The sequence below is a fragment of the Mytilus californianus genome, unplaced genomic scaffold, assembly GCF_021869535.1.
Source record: "Mytilus californianus isolate M0D057914Y unplaced genomic scaffold, xbMytCali1.0.p SCAF_7, whole genome shotgun sequence".
Taxonomy (NCBI): domain Eukaryota; kingdom Metazoa; phylum Mollusca; class Bivalvia; order Mytilida; family Mytilidae; genus Mytilus; species Mytilus californianus.
The window spans coordinates 44,080,109-44,102,863 of record NW_026262723.1 but is presented as its reverse complement, the minus strand read 5'-3'; the positions used below and the strand labels follow the sequence as shown (position 1 = coordinate 44,102,863).

The following is a 22,755-nucleotide window of genomic DNA, read 5'->3' as shown; positions in this document are numbered from 1 at the left end:
TCAGCAAAAAACTATCAAGGGAAATAATAAACGCAACTAAGCCTATCAAGACATGACTACCCTTTTAGCACGGACTACGAACTAAATATCCTATTTACAAATGTATAGTTTAATTCGTACTCTACATTGATATATTATGTCTCGAAGAGATGCAGGTGTTTTCTAAAGTATGAGTTACATGTATGCACTCACTAGCAAATAAAAATCATTTATGATTTAAACGCAATCTGACATGTCTACGTATGAAATTGAGTCTTGTCTGGAGTTGATGTGGGTATAATAGTGCGACTACACATTCTGGTAGTTCGCATGTACTTTGAAACAAATGAAGGTGTTTCTACTGGTCATCACACTTTCTCCTGACCTTAATTTCCGTTCGAATAGGCCACTTGTGTGTTTGATCTAATACTGGTGTTTTAGGTCGGTTTCAAATGAAATTCAAAATTTGTGTCAGGAGGATTTACTGGTGAATTCCAAATTTTGTACCTTCTTTTAAAAAAGGCTTCTTAACATTTCTTGTCTAGTGCGTATGGCCACTTGTGTCTACAAGTATCACCTATCCTTTGGTTTATTGTGAATCTTCTTGTACGTTGTTAGTGTAATCTGGTATACGCCTTGTTTGACTTTCTTATATGCGTAGCTTGCTCTCTTGTTATGTTGTTATTGGAGATGTCATTACTCAGGTTTCGTTTTATTCTTCCATTCGGCGATACGCGTTTCTCTTTCCTTTTGTAAGTGAAAGGCGGTTTTTTTGGGTCTTGTTCATTTTTGTCCCTTTCTTTGCAGCGAATTCCTCAACTTAAGTAGACTTTAAAGTCGAAAATTTCTTCCCCTCAAATTCTTTGTGTCATAAAATCTCTGTTATTTCAATTAGAAGTTATATTGCTGAGATTAGTCTGAGTTATGGTCATGAAACGAACAAAATAAAATGAGTCTTGTTACATGAATTAATTTATAAGCTTTCAGATCGATTCTGTCATAACTTCATGCAATCGCATTTTCAGTCCTGTTCGGTTCAATCACTTTCATATGTTTATAAGTCATGCTCTGTTATTTCAATTAGAAGTTATATTGCTGAGATTATTCTGAGTTATGGTCATGAAACGAACAAAATAAAATGAGTCTTGTTACATGAATTAATTTATAAGCTTTCAGCTCGATTCTGTCATAATTTCATGCAATCGCATTTTCAGTTCTGGTCGGTTCAATCACTTTCATATGTTTATAAATCATGTTTTGTTTTTGATTTTGCTTTGTCATTTCGTCATTTTTATTTTTGGCCATGATGTTGTCTGTTTTATTGTACTTATGACTTCCGAATGCCCCCTTGGTAGCCTCTCTTTTGCTCTCTTTCATCTGATTCATTCGTAATTGGTTAACGCTCAGCTCGGCTCGGTGACTTGTCATGCAATCGTTCGGAACTAATTAGCATTCAGCTCGGGGTAGTCACTTTTTATGCCATTCTTTAAGAACTGATATGCGTTCAGTCACTATCATATGATTCTCTATGAGTTGATTACCGTTCAGCTCGGTTAATGGACTGTTCATGCAAATCGTAAAGAATTTATAGGCATTCAGTTAATCTTCGTGTTCTGTTCAATCACTTTTAATGCGATTTGTTAAGAATTTGCTCTGATACTTTTCATACAATTCTTAAAGAATTGATAAGCGTTCAGTCACTTTTCAATCTCATTATCATACCATTTGCATAACCCTTAGATCTAAGACCGCTAACATATGTATCTATTGAGTTGAGACAGACACTTCATATTGGTGAACCAAGTTTTGATTGTGCCCATAGAACCTGCGTACTGTCCATATATACAAAATAGCACTTGGTAAATTTCGTGCATCCGAACGGCTTTCCTGGATTTATCTTCATCAGGAATGCTCAACTCTTAAAAATAAAAATATAAGTCGTTCCTCCGCATGACCCTGCTGGAGAAAATGTAGTGTAAGGAGCACTGCCCTACACGCATGTCATCTACAGTAATAACTCATCATTGACTTCAATGTTTATAGTGGTGATTCGTAACTACCTATTCAACTAGGGTTTTCCAATTCCTTTCACTTGTATGGTTTTCTCTGAATATACTCGTTACAAATTATTAAATCAATACGAAATTCAATGTTATATTATCTTAAATATTTTTGAGTAAGGTAGCATGCTTCATATTCTTAAGAATTTCATCGTAGTACATGAACAAACTGAAAATCATTCACAATAAGCAATCATCATCATTGTGTACGCACTCGGGCATATATCTTATTTTGAACTGAAATTTGTTGAGGTCACAGTGATCTTTGGCATTCTCAAGTATATCATGACCTTCCGTATACTAGGTTGGTATAGATAATATGTTTTTTTGCCTTTTTTCAATATAAGTACGATTTTATTAAATCTGCAATGAATTTTACAGCCGTCAGACAAGAAAATTCTTAATGAACCATGTCTCCTTATGCCTAGCTGAATTTCATGTATCGTTAAATGAAAATAAATTCTGACATATACATGACATATTAAAGATATTTTGATTGTTTTGGCAATGATTTAACTATCGACTGTTTTTGAAATCAAATATCAATTAACAAATTTCAGCAATGAACAGTAAAACATCTCGCGAACAGTTCCTTCTCGCAAGCACGTAATATGTAGTGATACTAATTAAAAAAAGTTAAATTTTCTGCACGCTGTAATTTGCTCGTTTTAATATTCTTCAAACAGAGAAGCTCTGATATAATTTTTAATTTCAAAAACAAGAAAGTGTACTTTAAAATATTTCAAACAATAACGAGTCAATAATTTATCAAAATTATTTAAAAAGTGTAAGTACAATTATTACTTAATTTTAGACACTAACAAAACAAGTAAGAAAATACTCAGAGGAGATTCAGTAGTCATTAGTCAAAGAAAAGAGGAGATTCAGTAGTCATTAGTCAAAGAAAAGAGGCGATTCAGTAGTCATTAGTCAAAGAAAAGAGGAGATTCAGTAGTCATTAGTCAAAGAAAGACAAACTATGAAGTAGCCAAAGCAAAAAAAAATAAGAAAAGAAAAGAGCAATCTACAAAAAAAAGAAGTAATAAGTTTTAAAAATCGGTTAACTACAATTACGGTGACTCCTTTTTTTTATAAAGTACATTGTGTATCAAATAACTTATAGTGCGGGTGACATGATACTTTACTTTAGATCACTTGATAAAGATACCTTTGAAATATGTTTTGATGAGGAGGTAATTTATATCTCAAAGTTCTGAATTATGAGTTCTGATCTGTCAATTTAACGGATTTATAAACAACTGTTTTACAAGTGGGAGGTTTAGCTAGCTATAAAACCAGGTTAATCCCACCATTTTCCTTTACAAAATCAGGAATATGACAGTTATTTTCCACTCGTTTCGTTGCTTGATAACGTTTGATTTTGCCCGTTTAATATACCTTGGAGTTTGGTATTTTTATTATACTCTTTTCTGATCCAGAATTTATAAAGCCGTGTTCAGTCAATAAAACGTATGTTCAAGATAATTAATACTTATTTACGTTTTTTAAACAGCAGATACGAAATTGCCTGAACAGTCGCTGAAATATACATTTCAATGAATTGCATAACAAATTACTGGATCAAATTGAACGCTTATAAATTCTTTAAGAATTGCATGAGAAGTAGCAGAACCAAGTTGAAATCTACTAAATTCTTTATAAATTGCATGTAATAACATAAACGTAAATCAATGTCTCTTCAGTGATGCTCGTGGTCAAAATATTTGAAAATCCAAAGCTTATTAAAAAGATGAAGAGCTATAAACCAAGAAGGACAAAAAAGTATAGCCAAAGCCGGGCAAGGAATCATGAGCTTTGCATGAGGGAGATAAATTCCTTAAATTTAAAGTGACTGAAACGAATATGAACGCATATCAATTTCTTTAAAAATTGCATGAAACGTAAAACGTTAGTTCTTATTTTATCATATTTACCTACCGCGTTCACGTGTGATCAACACAATAAAAGTATGATTTTAAAGCAAAAGGGCATAGGCTAACTAACATAAGTCCACTATTTGTTGGAAATTAAATTTCTAGACAAAATAGGTCAAAGAATGTGCAATATTTTCAACAATGACAATGAAATAATATTTTATTCAGAACTGTTTGATACTTTGGCATCTAGTAAAATTATTATAAAGTAAAATGAAAGCCGTTATCTGGCTTCGAAAAATGAAAAATGAATTCCTTTTACATAATGTTGATTTTTATTAATTTCGAAAATGAAAGTGGCATCATAAAAATGTCATAATTTTCATTTTTGCATAACGTTTTTGGTATGTGAAATATTTAGAAATGTATTCAACATGTATCCCTAGTTCAGGAACTAATCAAATTTTTTTTTTAATAATAATTCCATACATCTTTACTGAAACTTAAAAGAACTAACTATAAAGGACTTTGCAACTCCAGCGCTGTACTTTATATCTGCAGCGCTGTACTTTATATCTGTAGCGCTGGACTTTACATCTCCAGCGCTGAACTTTGCATTTTTATTGATAGACTTTACATCTACACCGCTTGATTTTACATCTCTAGCGCTAGACTTTTGAAAACCACTATTTATCTGTCTGAGACCAACAGGATTCCGTAGTAACATATGCATGCGCTTTTATTTAGATAAACTATATAAATTTATCAACTAAATACGATTTCCCTCCAATTCACATAACACGAGACTTGCAAAGTACATGTGGTACATTGTATTTCATCATTTCCCACAAAACAAATCTGAAAATTACGTTAAGTTCTCTAATTCAAAACTTGCAATCTAACCATGGAAATAAATGCTATTCACGATAATTTAATTGCAATTAGCGTTTAATCTAATTATTGCTGCCTTTTATCTCAAATTGATGTCATTACGGTTTAATTTGTAGAAATTGAACTAACAGATTTTTCCAATCAATATGTTAACTAAGTTGCTTTATACTAACAAATGATATAAGAAAACCATCAGAACATTATAATAGGAATTTTTATATGTTCCTGGTGTATGTAACAACATTAAAACAGTTTACAAAAGACAAAAAGAAAGAGGTAGGGCCAATTTTTCCTGAATTTATTTCACAGCAAGGCCATTTTCAAAAAGTCATCATACTTTAACTGTAGTTTGATGTATGCTATTTGCATGTGGGTGTTCTTTGAGATTCCTACAACAATTAGGCAATATCTGGACACAATTAGAAATGTCGAAAGAAGGTAGAAAAGTGCAATTGCGGTAGATTTTGACAAATTTTGAGTAATAATCTCCAAATTAATTACATCAATTGCGTTATTACATGAAACATATCATTCTATTGAAAGTAAAGATATTAGTCTTTCTTTCAAAAACATATTCATTCATGTTGGTTTAATATAAGGATGTCCTTCGATGTTAAATTTTACAAAAATAAAATTTGAGATATTATATCAAAACCTACTTCAAGAGCAATGTATGTAAATAACATTTCGATTTTATAGATATTTTTCAAATTCTTTAATATGCAAATTCCAGTATTTTTTTTATAAATGTAGGGGATACTGGTAAAACCTCTTTTATAAAGTGAACTAAAGTGATACATGTACAATACCTCAGATTCCATATAGTTATTTAAAACAACATATCAACATGTGGATAGCCATTAAGGTCGGGACTAAACATGATACGACAACAATCCCAGAACAATAAATATTGAATGATATAAGTTCCGTCTGTAAATTTTTTGAGGCCTAACCTAGCTAAAAAATGAGATATAGTTAAACACCTCACAACAATAGATAGATACTGGTTGTCTTGCTGTCATCTTTGGAATATCCTGTTTTTTTTTAATATATTTCATTTCGTTTGAAATTGGGTTTTCCCGTTTGGTATTTGTATTAATTATATATAGATGGGAACTAGTGTAACTAGTTCTGAAACTAGTTCTGCAAGAGTATGTACTATTTATAAAGTTTGATGTTACGTGTACAAGGCACGAGATAAGTTTTGGCGGTTTCTACGGGTGGGGTTTTATGATACTATATAAAGTTTGGCATTTAAATGTATTAGTATCGAAGGTGCTCGCAGTTACGTCGAATCGTCACGAAGTTAGTCACATTAGTATATATACAGTGGCTGCTATGTTTATTACATGTATTTTTATATGTTGGTTGTATCAAAGATACCTGTATTGTAAAGTTTAATAAAATAATGTATCGCAAGAGAAGATAATATGTTACTGCGAGCAACTAATCCTATTTCTGTGTTTGTTTTGTTTAAAGCCTATTGAATTTAGAGTAGAAATACTTTAAATTCGGACGAGCAGGGCAAGGGAGAATTTAAGATTTAATATGTTCAACCGACCTGTATGCTGATGAAAAATACTTCAGTCTGGTAATTTTTATACAGGATCAAGTGCTCTCGTTTCACAAAGAAGATTCAGAACGAAATATTTGCACGGCTTATTGACTTCAATCAAAATACTGACTGACTACCAAGAAAACAACATTGTTATGCGCGGAGTTTTCCCAGTGAACTACAGCGAGTCCTCGTTTTAGAAATAGAACACGCTTATATGGTTTTGCAGTATGAATTATAATGTGAAATAATTGTAAGTCGATATGCGATGCAAAGATAGTTATGATTCATACCTGTATTGATATTTTTGAAATTATATACTATATATTGAACTATACACCAGAAACGTATCATAACAGCAAACCGGTACAATGATATAAACGTTCATAAGAACTGGAAAATACGATATTCACTGCCGTGCTACAAGAATACAGGTTGAACGTTAGCGCTGGAAAATTGAGTTAAAAGTAATTTCATTTTATGCACATGACTGCCAAAGTCAATGTGTAGGTCTGTGTAAGTAGTAGCTATGGAGTAATATTTAAGATGTTCAAAAATTATACCCTTCTTGTGAAGACAGCTTAACTATTCATTCTCTTATATAAGAAAATCAATCTTCCTAATGAATCACAGTGGTTGACTGGGGTATAGAAATGTGGTCATCTATAGATTTTTCTCGTCCCTCAGTAAAATCTATTGCACAAAGGGTGTTTGTTTGATGGTAGCTGATTGAATAAATATGCGGCAATGTCCTGTCAGTTGGACGTTGATGTATCGTGTAAGGGAGGATGCTACAGAATAGTAAAAGAAACCTTGTAACAACTGTTTGAGGGTCCGTAGACGAACTGTTGCAAAGCAAATGTCTTTCCCTATCTTAAATATCCTCTTTTTTCCAGTGGCAATCTGAATGTTCAGCACTTCATCCCAGTAAAGCAATGTTAGGGAGCTACCATTTGATTTTTAGGGGAGGGGGGCTAGGTTGAAATTTGAAAAAAAGGCAGGACAGGAGTTTTGAGTAAAAAAAAGGCAGGATGAGCAACTTTGCAAAAAAAAAAAGGCAGGATGACAATTTATGTAAAAAAAGTCAGGATAAACTAATAAAAAAAAAGGCACGACCGAATAGAGTGAAAAATAAAAATGCAGGACAGAGATTACAACTAAAAAAAAAAATGCAGGACAAAATTTTTCATCCTAGCCCCCAAATAAAAATCAAATGGTAGCTCCCTTGCAGAAATTACCTTTTAAATTTATTAATAATTTGATCTCGATCTGAACTTGCCTGAAATATTTGGACGTTAGGCTCACATCAAATAATCAATTCCTTTACTTATGGATCACCAGATGATAATGGCACCTTTAATTTAGCTGATAGCATAAACAATGCAGGACGTCTTGACATCTCAAATTCTATGTCTTTATAATAGCTTTTACGGAAGCATGCCAACTGCATGAATATCCTTATTTCAAAAGCAAAATACTTGAGTACATAATAACAAATATAATTCCAAACAGATCAAATTTATATTTCTTTGAAGAAAGAAGGATTGTCTTGCATTAATATTGTAAAATTCAAACCCTGCAGTATAATTGATTTCTAGTTATATGTTATTACAAAATTGTAAATTTTTCTAAAAGGTGAAAAGGTTTTCAGACTGTCAGACTTTATTTCAAGTGTCATTTATTACAATCATACATCTTCAAGCATTGTATGATAGTAATGCACTTGATCGCAGATCGTGACATTACATAAAAGACTCAATTTGAATACTTCATTAATCAGTTTTGAGTAAATGACAGCCAAATATTTATTTGATATTTTAGACGTCATATACATAATCAAATTGTGCTACAGGAACAGTGTACATTGTCATAAAAAAAATTGAAAAAAGTTGTAAAAGGCTATCAACAATAGATAGTGACATTCAGTACAGAACAAAGTTTTCTATTATTACTTAATTTGTTTTAAATATCTTCGATCATTTTCGGGGGGTAAGAAAGTGCTCGTTACAAAACACTCATGGATAACGACAATTAGTACTGTATCGGTTGTTGGTTTCATCTGTTGCTGAAGATGCCAATTAATGTGTCATAATCTTTGAAGTATCTTTTGTTTTTTCCTGAAAATTATTCTAAACTGAAAACATTAAATATGCCTTTAGTTCGGAATTTAACCAAAAGTCATTCTTAAAATGAAATATCGTAATTTTGATAATTGAAACAAGAACAGCATTGTTAAAACAAATAAAATCCAAACCTGTAAAATGTTGTCGTAAAATTATATATTTTTCGTCGTCTGTTTCCCGTCGTTGGTATTTTGTGTGTTAACGTTCTATTACAAGATTTAAATCTACTATAGGTCAGCTCAACTCTAGGATTCTACTTCTACTTAACTACTGGACCTAGTGGAAAACAATTTGATCACCATCTTTTTTGAAAAGTCTAGATTTAAAAGGTAATTACGATCGTTTTGGCTCGACAATTACAAGATAATGACAGTTTTACAAGACGCGTTGCATTCAGCCTCTATATGTCACCCTTTAAACCAGAATCTATGACAAACGTGATGAGTTTAACTTTCCAATTGTCAACTTCCCATTTTTTAACATAAACATACCCTCTCTCCATCGTATATATAGCGTATGCATATCTCAATTCCGTTACGCTTGTGCATGTTTATACTAAACGGACATCATTTACAGGGGTGTGTGTCTGGAACTTAAACCTCTACAATAGAGATATGTGAAAAAAACGACTGAAATCGACAATATATAAGTTTTACAATCACCATTATGAATTACTTAACGATACAATGTTTCTGTGTCTCAACTGAGTAGCGACACGTGTTTGTGGTCTTTAGATATACCAGAATGTCGTCTGATATGTAAATTTACCGATTGTGTCCTATTTTCGATTGTTACTGAAGTGTTGTATAATAAACAAAGGACAAACCCACAGCTAATGAGTATTGCGCACTAAGAAACATCTCCAATGATTTATTGTTTTAAATTCAATTTAAGTAACCAAAATTTAATACCGTTAAATTATTCACCAACGCGATAGTCTTACAAATTTCAATAAGACGCTTAGTCAAATAGGACGTAGCTTTGTACATGCTTGAAACAATTGAGTGGATTTTAGGATTTACAAATCGCAGTTAGTACATGTAGTTATAAATAATCTAATGTATGCGTGAGTACGGTTTTGGTACCTTAAAGTACTTTATTTTGCACAGTTGATATATACGAAGTTCTAATGCAATACATTTCGAAATGATTAGTATAAGCAAAATGAAATTAGAAGAAGGCAAAAATAGTTCTTTAGTCTTTAATAAAACAACAATTCAAGCTGTCCTAGCTGTCCCAAAGCAAGTTACATTCATTTCTATCGTCTCTATCTTGTAAACTTCTACAAACATGTAGACCGGAAAGACAGGTAAATTTATATTATGAGACCGGAAGAGCAAGTATATTGAAAACAAACTTGTTCACAATCATGCTAGTGCTATAATATATGAAACTATTTTCTTAACGTTTAACCCTTGTTCCTTCAGTAACTGTTATTACATTTGTAGTTGTGATGTACTTTTTTTTTTAAATTGCCACTGCTGTTGCCATCAATGGAGCACGTGACCACCCAGAACCAAAGGAGATTTTAAGAGTAAAACGTAAAAACTAGTAACCAATTGTGTTCTAAAATTGTAATATATATAAGAAATTGAAGATTACATGTGAGTTTCTGAATCATTTGACCTAGTGCATTAAAATATTACGACCCTTGCACTTTTAGAAATATGTCATGACTGTAAGTTCACTATCTGTTATCAGCACTTCTTCCATGTAATTAGTTAAAATTTATCTAATAAGGAATTTTATTTGGCACTGGTTGCCACTTGTAGTCATATGTCGGAAATGTGACTTTTGAATGAAAACGACAATCTACTGCCCTAATTTAGTCATTCCCGTCGTTGATTAACTTACATTTAACTTCAATTAGTGTAGACTTTAGTATTAATTAAAATATATCAAATTCTGTGTATTTGGAGGATGTATATAAATTTTGTTTAGTGCACCGTGCTCAAAGATGAACGTCCAACCTTTATTATAAAATATTTTATAAACAAATCTTTTCTTTTTAAACCTTAGAGCAGTTGAAACGGATTTCTGTAATATCACCTATCTATCAATAAGGCTGGTTAAATTGTAATGAAACAAGCAATGGTCTATGACTGCCCTTCTACCCCAGGAAAAGATTACCTTAGCTGTATTTAACAAAAACTTTCGGAATTTTGAGTCGTCAGTGCTCTTCAACTTAGTATTTATTTTGCCTTTTTATTGTTTTTCATTCGATCGTCACTGATGAGTCTTTTATAGACGAAAAGATCGTCTGGCACTGAAAATTTTAATCCTGATATCGTGATGAGTTTATCTTAATATTTAGATTACTTCGAGTTTATATAATAAATAGCTAAATATAACAGTTGTGAGTTCTTTTTGTAGCTGGTATTTGGTATATAAATCTATATACTAGTAATAACATATGAACAAATTAATGATACCAAAGAGACAATCAAAATAATGGTTCACAGTAGGATAGATAACATTATGACAGACACGAAAACACAAACAAATCCATAAAACACCATACCGAACATGTTGTTTTAAACCTGTGAGCGTTTTGTTCCAGTTGACATATAATTGTATTAAGGATGTGGGCTCCTCTTGTTTTAATTTGTATTTTTATGCCCCCGCCTTAGCTAAGGGGGCATTAAGTTTTACCCTTGTCCGTCTGTACGTCCGTCCGTCCGTCCGTCCGTCCTAAAATTGGTTTCCGTTCTCTTTCTTAAGTTTGCCTCAACCAAATGTTATGAAACTTATCCACAATGCTTATTACCACTAAACACAGATCAAGTTTGAATTTTGGTGGCGTCACTTTTACCGTTCTAGAGTAATGCCCCTTTACAAATGGAAAAATTGCTGATTTTTTTGTTTCCGTTCTCTAACTTAAATTTGCCTCAACCAAATGTTATGAAACTTATGCACAATGGTAATTACCACAAAACACAGATAAAGATTGAATTTTGGTGGCGTCACTTCTATTGTTTTAGAGTTATGCCCCTTTAAAAATGGAAAAATTGCTGAATTTTTCGTTTCTGTTCTCTAATTTAAGTTTACGTCAACTAAATGTTATGAAACACAGATCAAGTTTGAATTTTGGTGGTGTAACTTATACACAATGTTTATTACCACAAAATACAGATCCATTTTGAATTTTGGTGGCGTCACCTTTACCGTTCTAAAGTTATGCCCCTTTACAAATGGAAAAGTAGCTGAAATATTAGTTTTTGTTCTCTAACTTTAGTTTGCCTCAACCAAATGTAATGAAACTTATGCACAATGCTAATTACCACAAAACACAGATAAAGATTGAATTTTGGTGGCGTCACTTCTATTGTTTTAGAGTTATGCCCCTTTAAAAATGGAAAAATTGCTGAATTTTTCGTTTCTGTTCTCTAATTTAAGTTTACGTCAACTAAATGTTATGAAACACAGATCAAGTTTGAATTTTGGTGGTGTAACTTATACACAATGTTTATTACCACAAAATACAGATCCCTTTTTAATTTTGGTGGCGTCACCTTTACCGTTCTAAAGTTATGCCCCTTTACAAATGGAAAAGTAGCTGAAATATTAGTTTTTGTTCTCTAACTTTAGTTTGCTTCAACCAAATGTTATGAAACTTATGCACAATGCTAATTACCACAAAACACAGATAAAGATTGAATTTTGGTGGCGTCACTTCTATTGATTTAGAGTTATGCCCCTTTAAAAATGGAAAAATTGATGAATTTTCGTTTCTGTTCTCTAATTTAAGTTTACGTCAACTAAATGTTATGAAACTTATAAACAATGCTTATTACCACAAAACTCAGATCAAATTCAAATTTGGGTAGTTTCACTTTTACAGCTCTTGAGTTATGGCCCTTTATAACGTTATATGCAAGCGGGGGCATCATCTGTGTCCCATGGACACATTCCCCATTTATTTGCCTTTTATTCGGAAACCTCTGGTTTTATCTATGTAGTGCCATAACAAATTTTGTTCGTTAACCACTACTTTTCTTTTCATAATTTTATAACATAGAGTTTAAAAAGCCGTGTTTGAAAATCTTTAAAAAATCCTTGTTACTTTTTCATACTTTTTGAAGGAAAACAGGTGCCAATGTTAAATGTATGAATAATCTAGAGAGAAAAATTTCCCGCTAAATTTTCATTGGCTTATATCTCGAAATCAAAGCAAGCGAACCCTACATATTTTTCTGTTTTTTTTTAGTTCCTTCAATTATATACTATCAATTTATAATAGTCTTTTAAAAAGCTTGTTATTTTGAAATAGAGTAGCGAACATCCTCAAATATAACCTTGCAATGGATTCGACAGAATGTCATAATAACTTCTGTCTCCTACCTAAGGCTTCAAAATATATGACTAATTCTGTATTTGTATGTAGGTGTATAATGATTAGTTTCAAATAAATTGTATAAGTTTCAGTACTGATTCTTAGGACAAATATCAGGTTAAGCTATTAACCTTGTCATTTTGTTCTTATTGTGTTGAATAATGGCGTAATAGCATTTTGTCAACTCAAATAGCCACAATGATCAACTGTCATATATATGAAAAACGCTTAGACGTTTGTTTTTCAACAGTATTAATGGTTTTGTGTACTCATATCAGCTAGCTAGCTTAGTCTAAGGACTTGAAAACTGTTTTTTTTATAGATACATGTAGCAATACAAATAATTTTGACTTTGGGTGTCTTTTTTTGGGGGTAATGAAATTGCATACGCCTTTTGACAATATTTCAACTACCCTTTAATTCCTCAAAAATTGACTGGCCAAACGCTGGTAGAAACACTACTCATTATGATAAGACTTTAGAAATACAGGCTCGTCGGGCACGTTTACGTTTAAGAAATACAGAAAAAGTGAGAAAATTCACATAATTTGGTTTATATACTTTATCAATAAACATTAGAGTTTATTGTTTAAAAAAAGAGTTATATATATAAATAAAAGAAGAAAACTTAAGAAGTCTTGATACATGTTTAGTTTCTATCAAAATATCCAATATGTGTCAGTAACATCTTCATGAGATTTGAGTAACGTTTTAGTTCATATATATATACTAGAGAAACATAAATTATATATTAATTAACTCTGACTGAGTTTATATCATGTACATTCTGTGAATGTATGAAAAAAAAAGAAATATTGGGTATACAACAATATGAGGCAGCATCCCAACGATAAAAAAACCAAACGATATATATATATATGTTTTCTGTTTGGTAATAAATTAATAATAAGATCCATTTTGTTACATCTGGTGATCCGTTTATTTGGCAATTGCCAATGGCAGTCAGCAGGGTTTAAGAACATCAGTTGTTCGACCTGCTAGTCAAATGCGTTTTGTTAAAATATACTTTTTTTACTTTTTTGGTCTTTTGGAAAATGTTGTTTGTACTGTATTTATACCCCTCTACCAAGAAATTTGTTTTGCATGCACAGGTATAAAAATTGCGGTTTTTATCCAACGCAATCATAGGTTTGAACGTTGTTTTCAATTTAGACTTGTATATATGTATATATATGGAGATATTCAACAAAAGAAAAGTGTCAAAGTAATATATGTCAAGCCTCCCCTTTAAGTATAGAAAAGTCTTTGATTAAATTGCATGACTGATAAGGATTTTTCAGGGAAGTTTTCTATGAAAGTTTAAACTCGTGTAAGTAATGAAAAAAATGTTTTGTTCAATACATTATTGAAATCCTGTATTTTCTATACCTAACATTTGCATTTGCAATTGGTAATTTATACAAGAATGTAGATGTTTGCAAATCAGTCCTTTTAATGAAGGATTATTATCTACCTTTCGAGACAAAATATATGCAAATCTGGTTATTTTTTCTCCTTTTTTATCGACATATGTCTTTACAAACGCCTCCATCAAATCTGTTAATTGGCTCTATATTTTCCTGCTTTTATTCTTGGAACCTGACATTATGACAAAAGAACGGAAATACATTTACATAAGTAAATGGAATTTGTCTTTATCATGCTCTGTCAAATTGTTAGTTGTAGTTATTCAGTAATGAAGATTATCTGTTGAACAGTATCATGTATATCTGACATGGAATACAGTATAACTTTTATCCTATATTTCAAAGAGTGATTACATATTAATCATGTATATCTGAGTAAACCTAAAACTTTGACTGATTGGTCTCAATGGTTCATATAATAACATAAATGGTACTATTTTTTCTGCACCAGATGCGCATTTCGACAATCAATGTCTCTTCAGTGATGCTCGAGGCCAAACTATTTGAAAATCAAAAGCGTATTTAAAAGATGAAGAGCTATAAACCAAAAAAGACAATAAAGTAAGCCAAAGCCGGGCAAGGAATCAGAGCTTTGCTTGAGGGAGATGCATTCCTTAATTTAAAATAATTTCCAAAACTTTGCAACAGCAAATTTTAATAACACAAAATCCGTATTTTCATGCCAGTACCGAAGTACTGACTACTTGGCTGGTGATACCCTCAGGGACTATCATATCTATATTTTTTATAAAACTGACACAGATCCGATAATTTTAGTTTTCCTATTGTCAACTTATTTTTTCTAGTGTTGTATATATAATTCTTTAACAGCCTTTTGAGGTTTATAGATATGAAATAATACGATATGCCAGATCATGCAATTTGAATCCGTTATACTTTCTTTGGGTATCCGTTTAAATATGTACACTGACATAAAAAAAAAACACGTTCCCATTATCATACCTGTATTCTTTACAAATTTGCATCTATGTTAAGGATTTTAATTCAACCATATTTAAACAAACAAAATGATTAATCAACTATTTTTTTCTATATTCAGTTTAAGTTCAAAATTTACAAACTATAAGCAAAATGTTACCAAAATCAATTTACTAATTTTAATGTTACTTTTACATCCGAGCTTTCTAAACCTTGACAAAGAGTTTAGATTTTTTTTTCTCTCCAAATAATGCGTGTTTCACTTTGATTTTATATTAAACTATTGCTGTCATAGCACCTTATTGGTTTTTTTCTGTCGTGATCAACGCATTCTTCAATCGGTCGCTGATTAGAGTCACCACATTGTTTTAAGTCATTTTTTTCGCTGAATTCCATTTAGTTTGAACTGACTATTTGACTGATTTTGGTCACAAATTGGATAAGCCTAAAAGAAACTTACTTTTGACTTGTTTTTTTTTTTACTTTAATGGGACTCGGAACGCCTTAAATTGAAGTATACAATGTGTGATTGAAATCAAACGCATCGACTCGGAACGCCTCAAATTGAAGTATACAATTGTGTGACTGAAATCAAACGCATCTATTAATGCGACTTATCTTCTCGGCTAATTAAAATTTCGATGCTATACAGCGTATAATAAAAGATTCATTTTCTTAAGTTGAAAATAGTGATTCCTTACCCCAAAAAAATATAATACAAATTCCAATTAATCTCTTCAGCCATCATTTTTGTCAATAGAAATAGATTTAGAAAAGAAAAAAACACCGCTATACAATGGACAAATAGGACTTCCGCCTTTATGTTTGTGAAAATCGTCATTCGTATACCATAACTTGGTAGACATTTTGAAAGAAAACGTAAACAATTAATATTTTACACAAATAATTTAGAAAAGGTTTCTTCTGGATTTCTGTCTAATTTCAGTTATAAACATCAGTTAATCTTAGTTCTACGAACGTATGGAAAAGGCAGCCAAATAGGTGTTGGAAAAATATATTGTAATAGATTTTAAATGCGTTGTCGCCAAATGTATGTATAGTACCCAAAAGCAAACTAAAAAGCACTATCTTATATTCGTTGAAAAGTATCCCCAAAGGTGTCTGGAACTCGAAAGGAAAAAATGACAAAAACAAATTATAACACAGAAATCAAATTGGGTCCCATGTGGTTAGATTTAGTTAATGTAATGAATTGCATTATGCTTCCAATTGCGTCGTTGGTATTTCAAATCTATCATTGTATTTACTGAACATATACAGATATTCTAGTCATGAATTATATAATTATTGTCCACGTCACAGGCTTTTATAAAGATAAACATGTGTACTACAAATGACCAAATTTATGTATGTGATTAAATGCAAAAAGACTGTCTGTTGTTACACGTCGAGAATAACAAAGATATGTTAAACTGAATCCGTTGGTTATTGTTTGCATATCATCTTGTGGCAGATATTACATATATATTAAGGACAAGAACACATTTACAGTAAATACAAAAGTTTGGTCGACCGGGATGAAGGAAGGAAATTACGACCGCCACTAGAAAAATGAACTTGAACCGAATTTTTGGCTTACAGCAGGTCACCTACAAGTCTCTCAAATATTTGTTGTAACACTTCCTTTGTTTGTTTTTTTGGGAGCTGGGGTCGTGGACAACAAAAGTTTTAAAATTGAAGTCGCATAGAGTCCATAAGCTATGTAATGGTACTTACACTTTTAGTTACTATGCATGTGTATGTTTCTATTTAAATAATCACACTACATTGTATTCAGTTTTCAAGTATATATTCGTAGGGTCTTGTGTTTTCATTCGAACGGTTAATAAATTTCAAAACATCTGCAATTGTTGATTATATAAAAACAATAGATGACGGAAACATATTCTTCAGATGGTACATGTACATGCGTAAAACAGCTGTAAAAAGATATATCGTACAAACTGGATTAAAACTTTTAAAAAGGATCGACAGAAAACAATGTTAATGTATTTTCCTCTTTTCTTTCTCATTTTCCTTTTCAAATTCTATAACTACTTCAAACTGGTCTATCTTTGAGGCCGACCAGATGTTTATATTAATATATCGCATATTATAAATAAACCGTTTTCATTCTTATAAATAAATAAATAAACTTAAAGAAGGATATATCTAAAGGTTACCATGTTACTGTTTACATGACAGCTTTCATCGATTGAAATCATTACTCGCGACCTACCGCTTGAAGAGATGATGTGTTTTGTTTTTATTTTTCACTGTTTATCATAACTCCTGCATGAAGACATACCAATGAAATTATAAAGAAATTTATTGTCAATAAAGCTTGCTGATTGATATATTTTATCATGTAGTTTACGGAATATACAAATGTAGAGTAGGTTATTCAGCCAGACCCACTAGTTGTTTTTATCTGAGATATTTGATTCTTCCATATACTTTTCAAAATTATTTCCGGATCATAACTGTATTTGACTTTTAACATGTTTTTCTAATATCATAAATTGATCTGTTTATTTACTGACCATCATATCAGCGAATACACGTTCTACATAGACAAATGTTCCTGTATCAACAAGACGCAGCACAAAGTAAATAAAGTGAGATTATTTATCTGATAATCAATTACTAAATGGTATTCATTGAACCTGCAACAAAAAGAAATTGGCTATACTGATTAAAACCTGCTGTGGTGGAAAGCCAGTAAGAAAACATCAAATACCACTATCAGAAAAAAACACATTGTGATATTTGCAACATGCTAATATTGATATACATGTAAGCGTAAGAAAACAATATCGCTGTTCGTCTATAACATGCTATTTATAAATTCTTCTTTTCAATTTCCTATTCATTTTGTATTTTTACAAAGAAAGCACATTTTGAAATAACGATTTGTTTTACATTTGTTAAACATAAAATGAGTCACAGCGAAGAGAGTCTCCCTTTTACAACGATGACCGAAAAAAATCACTGGGAGACAGAAACATTTAAAAACTATAAAGTTTCTTCAAAGTTAAAATGGAAATACGTGTAGTCTTATATATGAGGGAACTTCCAAACGACAGCAGAAATAAGATCTTAAAAAAAAAAAAAAAAGCAAAACACAGCTACCTTCTTTATGTGTTGATAAAGCAATATACAATGTGTATTCCTATAATAGAAAATACATGTTATAGTATTAATCTACTGTGAAACGAATAAAAGTTAATCGAATAAACTTTATTCCTACAACACCGCCTTCCTCTAAAACCTCATGGTAATTCAAATAAAAAGGTATTAAAGCAATATTATCACTAAATAGTTTAAACAGAACTAAGGTGAACGGAATTGAATCGAGTTGACACCTAACGTCATGACGTTGGCTGAAATTGTCTGACAAATTGATTCCTTTTAAGGTTGATTTCGGAAGTGATTATCATTTTTAACGCCTTTATCCACATAGTACTTTTAAAAAACACCTCGTCCTGACATTTATTAAAAGAAATGAGCTGTCGTGATATTCATGTAGTTTTGATAAATACTAATATACAGTCTAGACGTTTGTACGCATACTGCAGTCTATGTCCACGGTCTTTAAAAGATTATCCATTTACGATATATACGTGAAACGTGTTAATGCCATTGCAGTTATATCTAGTGTAGGCGTTTTAAAAAAGATGCAATGTTGTCCTTTTCAGAGATAGAATAATCACCAGTTTACTGTTCTAGTGTGAAAATAAGGTGACATTACTCAAACTGTGTTAAATGTCTTCCAAACTTTTCAGGACGATCACTTTAGGACGATTCATTTACACATCTATAGGTCACCATACGGTCAATAATGGTCAAAGCCCCATTCATTGAAGAAAGACATAAAATACTCGAGTGAAAAATATGAAAATGTCGGATTAATCCCATAAAAGTCAACTTTTATTAAACCATAAAACGATATATTCATTCAAGAGACTGAAACCAGATTCTATTTATCAAATGTCATTATATAAAAATATTTACCATGGCATCATATTACATTTACTTTTCTTGCGCTGATGAATAGTTAAGACCAGAGCATCGTCAATAAGGAATAAAAAGACAATATAGGACTTGACTTGTATACTTCTGCTTTAATTAAACCGTTCCAAAGTAAATATTTATACTGATGCATTATCAAAGAGTCATGCCAGATAACAGTCTGTTTCAATTCTGTCAAAAACCATAAATGTATTGCCACAATGAAATTCCAGCTTTCTGAAAATATCTTATCCAATATTTTTTGGTAAATTAAACACGATTTATTGGTCCTCCTTTTTTAGGAACACTTATTATAAGAAATTTCTGATTTTAGATTTCAGTAACATGTAAATGAATTCACAATCAAATAATTATAGTTACAACATGTAATGAAATATTTTATGAAAACTTAAGATTGCGTCTCAACTGTTGCAAAAATATATAAATGAAAGAAAAAAAAAAATACCGCGAGTATTTTGTTAAAATCAGCTAAAAGAAATACTAGAGAAAATGTGGTTTCATCCAAACAAAGTTGTTGAATAGAACTTTTTTGTTTTGATTCAATTTCTTTATCATTACAAGTTAATCTCTGTGTTTGAAATCGTGCCTTTAATCATTTTATTTGTAAGTTCGTTTACATGTACGTTTGACAATAAATTTAACTCTAAAGGTAATGTGAACACGTTGCAAGATGTCGCCAAATCATTAATCTATATTTCTCTTTCTCTGATTTCAAAGTATTCGTCACAGTTGTAAACACGGCATGCACTTTGTAATTATGCAGGATTTAGTCTAAATTACAAAACCCGTAAAAGCCCAACAGAGAAAATGAAAAGAAACCGAATAATTTGCGAGACGATACCGTAGGCGGTATGCAGTACAAGATTCTTTTACGTTCCGGTTCACGCAGTTTAACGAGATTAACGAAGAAACCTTTCCAGTTATTCTTTTAATTTTCTTTAAAAACATTCCAGTTGGAATTGATGATGGTTTTGTATGTTTCAATCTTATAATCAGATTAAAAAGGATATCAGATAATCAAATCATTCAGTATAGAATGGTTTAACTAATCGAACTTTTGAAAGGTATCCTTGTTTTTGTTTATACTGTTGTTCTTGAGATGTAATGTTAACAGAAAGTGCACTTAATCTCAAAAAGATCATGTAATGTTATTTCACACAAACAGCAAATTCTTATCGTCATGTGTATATGCTATAAAATGTTAAGAATTATATGCATTGAAATGTTTGCTTCCGTTCGACGTAAAAATGACGGAAAAGAAATGTCTGGAAACTGCCAGTCAGTAACTCCATTCGTTTGTTACACATTTTTCAGAAGACAACTGTACGTGTTGATAGAAGACACACACAAAGGAATCAAAATTAGTTCGTACATGTATGCATCTTAACTTTTTAATGAATAGGCAAAGCATACTATTACGATAGAACTAAAGAGATATTTCTGCAAGAACCACCCTCTCATTGCAACACCGTACTCAAAAAAGCTTCTGGAGATTTCAACATTCATACCCTTTATATAAACTAGGAAGTTGAATATCTAAATGTCAAAATTTTAAATATTGACCTAAAACGTTTCATTTGTTTTCTGTTGAAAGAAGGGATCAGAGAAATACATTGCAATTTTGCGGCACCTTTTTGGTGGATCAGAGCAGTTGTCTTTGCTTTTGTCCTAGTGCCTTTGTTATTAAACTTTCTTAAATTTTATTTCAGGTATATGGCAATTATTCACCCACTGAGACCTAGAGTTACCGGAAGAGTAATTGTCGCCATTATTGTCATCTGGATTGCCTCTACAGTGTTGTCATTTCCAAATTTGATATACTCAACTACAGTGAACTTTAACTACACTGAAATTTGTACATTTGAATGGCCAGATGGCAACTCGACTAATAGCAGGATAGATTTTTGGTAAGGTATTCATATTGTTTTTCACCTACTTTTTTGTTAACTGTAGTATTTTCGGTCAATTAATTTATTCTAACTTAGTAATATTTGATTTTTACAAACACAGTTATTTCCTTATCTTATTGAAACACAAACAGCATGATATTAAGCTTGTCTAGCGTATAGCAGTATAATAGTAATCTTACAACTTTGTAGAATCATAAAAACTAAAGTAAATTGTAAACTACTAAATAACATCGTCCTTATAAAGTATAAGGGAGATCAAATTTAATGCAAATCACTATACAAATATGATCATCTCCTACTGTTATTTGAAACAATTTTCTGAACGGCATTTATTGTTAAAATATACAAAACAAATTGAAAACTCCATGTGTATTGCGAATTCTATTATATTATGACGTATTCGAAGAAGTATGACGATCTTTTTGAAAGAATGGCACTGAGAATTGACGTAGTTTTTGTCATTTTACAGCCTACATATGATATAATAATTCATCATATTTAATTGAAAGTTAGTCTATAAAAGGATGTGGTTGTAAAGAAAGTCACCACCAAATATGTAAGAGATGAATAATGAAAATCTGCTCTTTTATTTAATTTAGGTTCAATACACCTTTGCATGCTTCAATTTTTCGTGTACATTCTATTCGTGTTTCCGATCAAATAACAAAAATTTCCGGTATGTACTGTATGCCAGAAACAGAATTGACCCCCAAACGTGCTTTATAATGGTGTAATATATATTAAAGTATTTACATTTAGACATATGACTTGTTGATATGCTTGTCCATTGGTCTTTAGTTTATAGTCGTCTCTTTGTCCTTCATACACTCTCTTCTTATTGTTAAACTTGAAATTAAATAAATGGGTACAGTGTTCTCGATGAGACAACAGGTTTTTACATCATGGGGAAATGACGTAGTATTGTACCACAACTATTCAGTGCAGAGCTTGATTTCGAGCAAAGATGACAAAAAATAGAAAACAACACGTTTAATAATTTCATGCGTCCGAAGCGCTTTTCTGGATTTACCTTCATCAGGAACGCTCAAAGCCAAACATTTGAAATCCGAGGGATGTATAAGTACCGAAAATATTGAAGAGCTATATGACAAAAATACCTAAAACAAATAGCCAAATTCATCTAAGGTCAACATTGCCTGAGGGAGTTGAAAACTTAGTTTCTTTATAATTTCAAAATTTAACAACGGACAATTTTAGAAAGGTTTGTTATAAATCATGTCAGTACCGAAGTACTGAATACTGAGCTGATGATACCATCGGGGACTGATAGTCCACCAGCAGAGGTATCGACCCAGTGATGTAAAAAATAGAAAACAACACGTTTAATAATTTCATGCGTCCGAAGCGCTTTTCTGGATTTACCCTCATCAGGAACGCTCAAAGCCAAACATTTGAAATCCGAGGGATGTATAAGTACCGAAACAATTGAAGAGCACTTTTAGAAAATATTTCAAGCCCAATTTTAACTCACTACACATAGTACATGTAACTTGAGATACATTTATAGGTTCTGTGCTGATGCACATATTCTCATCCCGTTTGATGTGTTTGAGCTTTTGATTTTGCCATTTGAGAAGGGTTTTGAATTTTCCATGGAGTTCGGTATTTTTG

At 31.5% G+C, this 22,755-nt stretch overlaps 1 protein-coding gene across 1 annotated transcript in view; it reads left to right on the top strand.

The window, feature by feature from the left end:
- The window catches only part of LOC127708457 (tachykinin-like peptides receptor 99D), a 60,313-nt gene that overhangs the window by 24,859 nt on the left and 12,699 nt on the right, over window positions 1-22,755 (top strand). The window contains exon 2 of the mRNA XM_052213325.1: window positions 20,923-21,120. Coding sequence (XP_052069285.1) covers window positions 20,923-21,120 — 198 coding nt within the window. The remainder of the gene's footprint in view (window positions 1-20,922; window positions 21,121-22,755) is intronic.